General features: G+C 48.1%; 1 protein-coding gene across 1 annotated transcript in view; it reads left to right on the forward strand.

Annotated features, from left to right (window-relative positions):
- T265_04450 (hypothetical protein) overlaps positions 1–7,723 on the forward strand; it is a gene marked incomplete at both ends in the record, with an annotated part of 16,409 nt that extends 8,686 nt beyond the window's left edge. Inside the window, 4 exons of the mRNA XM_009169199.1 lie at positions 3,229–3,362; positions 3,418–3,630; positions 3,681–3,913; positions 7,139–7,723. Of these exons, the coding sequence (XP_009167463.1) occupies positions 3,229–3,362; positions 3,418–3,630; positions 3,681–3,913; positions 7,139–7,238 (680 nt within the window). The remainder of the gene's footprint in view (positions 1–3,228; positions 3,363–3,417; positions 3,631–3,680; positions 3,914–7,138) is intronic.
- Positions 7,724–8,937: the final 1,214 nt, after the last annotated feature.

Genomic DNA, 8,937 nt, shown 5'->3' on the forward strand with positions numbered 1-8,937 from the left:
CCCCAATCATCGGTGAACGAAACTGTGGCAGCTACAACCAGTGTACGACCAGTACGCGGTTCTTACAGCTGACAATGATGATGATGATGAAAAACAGCCTGCACGCAGCTCAAGAGTCGTGAGCCATTGTCCGTATTTATCGAGTCTAAACCAAGTCGACCACCCAATCAATTCTCTAATGTGCTAAGTTTGCTCAGGTGTGCATCCGAATTTCCAGGCTGTCGCAATCAGGTACTCGAGGCCTCTTAAAAATTGTCCTTGGTGGAAAGAAATCATTCGTCTGTAGTACCATTTTGGTGCGTAACTGCCATGCCACCAGAAGGAAGCACGAGGGCTGGTGGTGTTGGGGCTACAGTCGTTTGGGGCGTAAGTACACATGTGAAATAGACAATGATCAACTTCCCAGTTGGAAGAATACCTCACAGCCGCTGCCGGATTAACCACACAGAGGCGACTATCAACGGGTATCTAGCTAGGCATGGATCTTTTCGCCAACCCCCATACATGATGGTTAAAGCGCGAATTTACTGACTGGAAGGTCCGTGGTTCGAACCCAACCTCTGCCTCTCGACTTCCACTGTCTAGGCTTTGGCAACCTGGCAGTATCCCAGTCCTCGTGCTTCCTTCGGGTGGCATGGCAGCTAGGCACTGGAAGAGTGCTACAGCTGAGCGGTTTTATACATCCTGCTGCAGTGGCCTTTTGATTGCTAGAGGTGGCCAGCCAGAAGCGGGTGTAGAGGCAATTAGTTCAACCACCGCACTTGCATCTTGAATTCTAGTTTCTGATACGCAGCACTTATCAATGGCAAGTAAGCCCAGTGTGAGATGAAGAGCAGCTTATTGTTCTGCTTTCTTCCGAGCGCAACTGTCAAGGGCGACCGGATAAACCGGGCGTCGAGGCTTGTAGATAAATTTCGAAATGTCAGGTTATTGGCACTGCCCGAGCCGCAGATGTTGCATCCAAGACCGATACAAAGCGAACGGAGTCGTCAATCCTAAGGGATAGACTCGCAAGGAAAGTGTAAATGATTGGGTGGGCGAAAGGGGGGAAAAGTTTATGAAAGAGAAGGGAGGGCGTCAATAGTTGCCTGTTTTCGCTTACCTGCCCTGCTGTGTGCAGAGCATCAGCGACCCGGCTGAGGTATCAGGCGACGGTCGATGTAGCTTGTGATTATTTGTAAGTGTGCAGTTCATGATTGTACGTGTATTGGGATACTGTCAGAGCGCCCAAATTTAGAAAGGAGGACGATTAGGGCTTTCAAGCAACTTTTTTGGCTTAAAAGTCTGACCGCAAGGCAGCAGTGGTTGGTGTAAGCCCACCAGATCAGTCTACATATTTAGGGAGAAAGTTGCCCCATATGTTCCAACCACTGACCTGGAGAATCAGGCGACTATGTTGGTCAGAGCTATAACCATTTACCAACCTGGCGTGAGAGACTGAGTGCCACATTTACACTCCCCGGTAAAGCTAAGTGGGTCAGGGAAGCACACAAAGCGGTGAAGTTCATTCTGTTGGTGGAGAGCAATCTGAAAAGTGTGGATCAATTTGCGGAGCTCGAGATATGTTTGTAGTTAGCTCACGAGACCACTGAACGGAAGTCTCTTTGTTCGAACTCTTCTGTTGTCAGGCTTGGGTAACCTATGAGTATCTATCACTCCGTCTTCTTTCGAGTTGCATGACAGCTGTGGAGTGAAAGGCCGCCACTGCTGATCAATTAAACTTTCGATTCGAATTCAGCCTGGAGCTCAATATAGCGCAGTGGTTATAAGGTGCGAATTTACTGACCAGAAGGTCTTTGGTTCGAACCCAGCCCCGGCATTTTGCCTGCTTCTGTCCAAGTTTGGGCAACCGCGAAGTATATCGGTCATTGTTCCTTTCCCTGGATGGCATAGCGGTCACGTACCAAAAGAGTGGCCGCTTATTATTATTGTTACTATTGTCTTTCAACTTGAAGGTTTCGTCTAGGGGTCTTTTTAAATCCCATCTCAGTCCATACAATCAGTATAACTGTTCAGCTGTGACATCCTTTCGGTGACCAGCTGCCATGCAACCCGAGGGAAGCACGAGGGCCGTCGAGCCGACCAAGCCTAGGCAGGGGGAGTCGAGATCGGGTTAGAATCATGGACCTTTCGGTCAGGAAATTCGCGCTCTAACTACCTGAGCCATCTCGCCCCCATACAAGCAGTATGTTGTGCAATAAATAGGCTACCCATGTGTCACACTTTGTTTTCAGGTGTACTTTCGATTGTACGCTGGTGTCTAGTGGTCAGACACCAGATAAGTCACTCAAGGCGAAGAGTAACTCACTCAATGAGTGAACGGTCCGCCTGGGAAGTCATCACTCGAGGAAACAGACAACACGTCATCATCATCATCATCATCATCATCATCATTGTCAACTGTACTAACCGCGTACTCGTCGTACAGTGGTTGTAGCTGCCCCAGTTTCGTTCACCGATGATTTGGGGGGAGGTGGGTAGCTGCGCATTGCAGGTGGGAGATGATAAATTGGTGCATAAATCCAGCACTGTCAAGTGGGGCGGGGTTGGAAAAGGAGCTACGCATTCAAAGTAGTAGCTTGGATGCACGAGTGCCGTTAAGGGCGCGACTTGGCCACGTCTGATAATGTCTCTAACCATTGATGTGGCCTGTCTCGGGGTCCCCATCCAGGAAGACGGCAGTGACCAGCGCAGCTGAGTTTGCTAGTAATGGCTTTCATACTTCGCTGCCAAGTCATTGTTCGACCGCCTCTGGCTCTCTTCCACCCTTCACATGGTTGGGCGAAAAGAGCCCTTCGAGGAAGTCGGTCGACTGGCATACGCAACACGTGGCCAAGCCAGCGCAACCTGTGCAGTGTGATCAGTTCATCTATCGAGAGTGAGTTATTTCTCCCGAATACCATTCGACGTACTTCAAAATTGCTGATCCGGTGTTCCCACCAGATTCGGGCAGTGCTCCGAAGATATCGACGAAGGCGCGCCTCCAGCTACTGGCTGGGGATTTGAGTTCAAATCTCTCTGAAGATTCCCAGTAAGGATGAAATTGCTGTAAAATGCTCCTCAGCTTTTTTGTATACAAAAAATCTCCACTGAGATTTTCAACTGTAGCTACAATTATGCAGTACTGATGCACTGGTGTCATAGCTACAATTTTCTTCCGGTACTGTCCACTGGTATTGCCTTCGTCCGTTTTTCTCGTGATAGCCACGTTTCTCTTATCTGTTTCAGGTAGTATCCTACCAATGGAGAATATCTATCCTCACGTTGTAAGACGCATCAGCAAGGAGATACGTGAGGTTCTGGACGATACACTCGACGGGATCAAACTGGTAGTCAATGAGCAAGACCTTACCGACATTCAGGTGCGTTCCCTCCGGTCCGATTAGACCCTGCTCTACATACCTTGATATTTTTCAGGCCATTATCGATGGTCCTGCAGACACACCATATGAAGGCGGCAAATTTGGGGTCAAACTTGTCCTCTCCGAAAGATATCCAATCGAACCACCAAAGGGCTACTTTTACACGAAGATCTTTCATCCGAATGTGGCGCCGGTCACTGGGGAGATTTGTGTCGATACTTTGAAGCGCGATTGGAAGTCGGAACTGGGCCTGAAACATATATTGTTGGTAAGAGTTGGAAAAAAGATCCCGTAAAGGACAAAACTCTCTCCTCACAGGTTATTCGATGCCTTCTGTTGGACCCCAATCCGGAATCTGCATTAAATGAGGAGGCTGGAAAGCTTTTACAAGAGGACTATGCGGAATATGTGGCCCAAGCTCGTCTTTATACCGAAATACACGCTTGTCATCACCTTCGGGGACTCAACCCGTCTTCACAGCAAATGCTAGATGAAGGCGCGCCTGCGGTCCATCCAAAACAGTCAACAAATACAGGGGAGCAGAATGGAATGTAAGTTTCATTTTCATTTAGTTAGTTAATACGCGAGCTACTGGATTGGCAATGCTGAATTACGTCGACTGGTATTCAGAAGAAACGACTCGCTCACAGTAAATGAACTGATCACATTACATAGGTTGCGTTGTCTTGGCTACTTGCTCCGTATGCAGAACCACGTGAAGGGTGGAAACGAACCAGGGTTAGTCAAAGAATGACTTGTCAGCGAAGTGTGAAGGTCATTACCAGTAAACTCTGCTGCTCTGGTCATTGCCGTCTCCCTAGTTGGGGACCCGGTGACGAACCACACAATGCTTAGAGACATTGTCAGACATGGCCCAGTTGCGCCCTTAATGGCACTTGTGAATCCAAGCTACTGCCTTCAATGCTGATCTCCCTTCCCAGTTCTCCACGACAGACTTGTATTCACGCACCAATTTATCAGCTCCCGCCTTCAATGCGCAGCTGTCTACCCCACCTCCCCAAATCATCGGTGGACAAAACTGTGGCAGCTACAATCACTGTATGACAAGTACGCGATTCTTACAGTTGATAGCGATGACGGCTGTTCGAACTCCGACCTTTCTGTCTTCTAGACTGACAGCTGGACATCGTGCTTCCCGACCTCTGCCTCTCGACTTCCCCTGTCTAGGCTTGTGCAACCTGGCAGTATCGCGGCCCTCGTGCAACCTTCGGGGGGCACAGCAGCTAGGCATTGGAAGGGTGCCACAGCTGAAGGAATTTCTGCAACCTAGTGCATGACTCTCTCCTCTGAAAAAGGCAATCTATCCCATTTTCCAGCTGTTAGCTCCTTGGGACCGACCACGTTACTGGTAAAACTCTGAGCACATTGCTTGCCACTTATCAGGCTCTCGTGAAAGTTATCGGAACAGTTGTCTGACTAGCGAATTTCGACGCGTGGGTGACTGCCTCTTGGAATAGAGGTGAGTTGGCTTTATCGGATGCCCCGTACTGTCGCTCACCACGAACATCATCACCCTTGTCGACTGTAATAACAGTGTACTTGTCGTACAGTGTTTGTAGCTGCCACAGTTTCGTTCACCGATGATTCGGGGAGGTGGGGTAGGTAGCTGCGCATTGGAGGCGGGCGCTGATAAATTAGCGCGTGAATACAGCACTGTAGGTGGACTGTTAAGTGGGTGGGGGGTAGAAGGGAGGTAAGCTAGCGATAAAAGATGAAACAAGGATTTATTCAAAGAATAATCGCCTTGCGCTATTGGCCCATCACTTCAAAGAACATTTCAGTTGACCTTTCTCCAAACAACTTCTGAGGGAACTCAACGAGCCAGAATGAACTATCGATACTAGCCCTCCACCAGCAACAGAAATCCAGTGCGAGATATCCAAGGCGGCAAAACTCTCGGCCCAGTCTGCACCCTGGTAAGCAGCTTAACAGCTCTATTCTGGAATGTTTGGAAGGAAAACAGAATACGCGTTCACATCGAACTCTTTCGAGCAGTCCCGTCCAGGCGAAGTTATTCTAGCGAGTCCACACCAAAGGGAGTGGCAGTTGACTCGAATTCTGCTCTTATTAGAGCTCATCAGTGGTGCACAGCCTTGGCGGTGCCAGGATTTCAACTCCTGACATGTGAGACTAACAGCACAGCTGAATGGAACTGAATAATCCCACCTAAACATATGAACGTGTTCAAATTTGAGGAATATGGTTAATTTGCCTGTTGCGACCAAAGTGTACAGCGTAGCAAACAAACACACCTGAGCATACGAACCATGTTCAAAGTGAAGTGTTAGGAACCTGCTCTCCCTCCCACGTACGTACCACTGAACACGTTCACTGGTAGCTGATTTGTGCAGGCATTGCCCTGACGAAAGCTAATCTTGCGGGATAAGCTGAATAACTAACTGGTGAGTGATCCTACTGCCCCTTACCACCAACCAACTGCTTTGTCTGTTTTCCAGATAGCCCAATTTTTAACCCTGCTCCCCCCAGCTAGCGACCAATCTGCGGTCAATATCGAATCTGTACGTGTCGTAGCTTTCGGATTCATGTAATGTGTACTAGAGGGAGGTTGTATTTTCAAGGAGGGCTGTTCGATTGACGGAGGAAAGTGCTCTTATTTCCGACTCATTCCTACCCTCGTGTTGGCCACAGACGAGTCAGTAATTCCGTTTGGTTTTATCGCGTATCGAATTGGAAAGGACAGGAATAACCGAGAATAGCACTTTGGCTCTCCCAAAGAATTCCGCGCATCATACGAACAACGGAATAGTTTGATGATCCGGGAATGCTATGAGTTATGAGTGTCATGAACCTATCGTACTTGAGCCCGCTGGTTAAATGTGAGCCCGACTAATGAGAATGACACAGCGATCTCAACAGCACGTTTATAGGCGAATTTCGTTCCGTGGTCAGATCTTGTTGCATGTTGTCAGTCACGAGCGGCTAAAGTACATAATCCTCCCGCTTATCCTCCAGCATATTCAAGTCATAAGAAAGTAAGTTAGAATATTCTGAAGACCTGTGACCAACAACACACTGTTCGTCCACCGAGTGTGGTGTTCCTTATCGTGAGCTTGCTATTCCCAGTTTCAGTGGGTTCATGACAATGGAGTTATTGAACCACCTCACTCATGTCACCAGGAATGCATATTAACCCACCATATTGCCGGGCGAGATGGTTCAGTGGTAAGAACGTGAATTTACTGACCGGAAGGTCCGTAATTCGAACCCGACCTCTGCATCTCGATCTGTCAAGTCTTGGGTAACCTGGAAGTATTTCAGCCCTCGTGCTTCCTTCGGGTGGCATGGCAGCTAGGAACCGAAAGGGTGTTACAGCTGAACAATTATTTTTTATTTATTAAATTGGCACGCCTATTTTCTGCCCTCACGAGAGTGTTCCATTACCACCTACTCAGTGGTCAGTCCACGCAACATGCCTGTATGGTTCTCTGATACAGGTGGCCAGGCCCCAGTGTCCTATAGTATAACCTACGTCTGCTAGCCAAGGTATTGCAATCTTCCGTTTTTCCGGCAGGATGGGCTCCCTGAGGTGGCCAGGCCCCAGTGTCCTGTAGTATAACCTACTTTTGCTAGCCGAATTATTGCAATCTTCCGTTGTTCCGACAGGATGGGCTCCCCATTGATCTTTTTCAGACCCTCAGGCGGCCCCGTCGCCAGTTTTCTAAGTTTTGTTTTTGCTTTCGTTTGGTTTGCACCTTCCCCACAACTGTTTTCTTGTTGTTCATTTTGTCCAACAGCTTACGAGATACCAACGGTCCGTCTCCAAAGAAACCGACAACTCAAAAAGCTGCTCAGCGGCATATTTCCGCCGCGAAAAAAGCACTGAAACGTCTCTGATGATCTCTTTTTTCCCTCTGTGTGCAGTTTCATTGGAGAGTCCAAACGGTAGTGGTCGCTCGCATTTATGATGAACTGTTCCCCCGCAATGTCCCACTTCATGTTTGATGACATAGGTATATTCTCCACGTTTTATTCCCTCTGTGCTCCATTGTATGTATTATACATCAAGCGCATCTGCTTCCGAGGTGATGTGATATGCTTGTTTGGTCCAACTGATGTCCGACCTCCGTGGCACTTGCGACATTCCTTGCTGTCTTCTTTACCTGAAAGGTGCTCATCTCTTTCTAAGCCTTACACGACGTGTACACGCATCTCTCACCCTTCCCACCAGTCCTTTTGATTCCGAAAAGCAGAGGAATTGCTGGTCGTCACTGTGATTGAATCCCGTGTATGCTCTGCAATACATACGGTCCTGTTTTGTTCCGTCTTCTCCGTTCCATCCATTCCACTGAAAGTGGTTTGACAAAGCAATTTGATGCGCGATTCCGATGTTTAATCAAGAATTTTCGAGAACTTTTGTTGCCTGTACGGGCAGAATTTGAATTTGATTCAATTTGGAATAGGTGAATCGTTTCCTGCGGGAACACCCGCACTTGTTTTCTGGTTAGACAAGCAATTCTGTGGCAACTCAGCCTATGGTTGAGGGGGCTATTGCATCTCACTATCACTAGTGGGGCATGATAATACAACCCCTGTTCGTACACAGATAAGTTCTGATCATTCTCCTTTCGACCTCCTGCTTTGTGAAAAAAATCGTTCAGCTGTAGCACCCTTTCGGTGCCTAACTGCCATGCCACCCGAAGGAAGCACGAGAGCTAGGATACTGCCAGGTTGCCCTGGCCTTGACAGGGGAGGTAGAGCGGGTCGGGTTCGAACCACGAACCTTCTGGTCAGTAAATTCGCGCTCTAACCACTGAAAGTCTGCAGTGATTCAGTCTCTGTAGGGTACTTTTGATGGGAGTGCCGATCATAAGTTTCGATGTGAAGAAGAATGTCAAATGGTTAAATTGTTCTCTGAGCCTGTAAGTTTTGTCGTGGTTTCCCAGCGTTGTACGACCGCGCGCAAAGCGCTTGCTTGATTCTAAGGGTACGTTCAACTGTATTAAACAGATCCCTCTTCTCAGAAGGTCACAGCAATCTCACCCCTCAAAGAGTGACTCTCTTGGAGGGATACTCGTCAGATTGCACTGCATATTCTCACTCTCTCCAGAGGTTTACAACCGTCTCCATGATCCCCCAGGCGAGCAAATAGTTGTGGTTTCATATCTTATGGGGATATACATGTTTAGAATGTGAACTGAGGGCAAGACGTATGGGGGAACATTCCTAGGTAGGCATACTTTAAGCTTGCAATTCTTTTGGAGATCTACTATACTGGGCCCGTGTACCAGTTTCGTTTGCTGACCAAGGCATCCAGTGTTAAACGACAATGAAGTTGTTGATAAGATTCTGATAATCTGTCATATTTCCTTACGCAGTGTACTTAACCTGGGTGGGTGCACGTGAGTACCTGGATCGCGTACGAGTGTACTTTGTGCCTTGAAGCCAACACTGACTCCGAACACTTATGTCATCACCTGTCCGGGTTGTAAGCTCGACTTCTGGCGAGGCGATCACCCTCCAATTTTTTATGTCATCGGAAAACTAGGATTTTGAGGGTGAGGTGAAACCAACAGCGGGTGGTCTTTGACGTCGC

Source organism: Opisthorchis viverrini (genome assembly GCF_000715545.1).
Source record: "Opisthorchis viverrini unplaced genomic scaffold opera_v5_76, whole genome shotgun sequence".
NCBI classification, from domain to species: Eukaryota; Metazoa; Platyhelminthes; class Trematoda; order Opisthorchiida; family Opisthorchiidae; genus Opisthorchis; species Opisthorchis viverrini.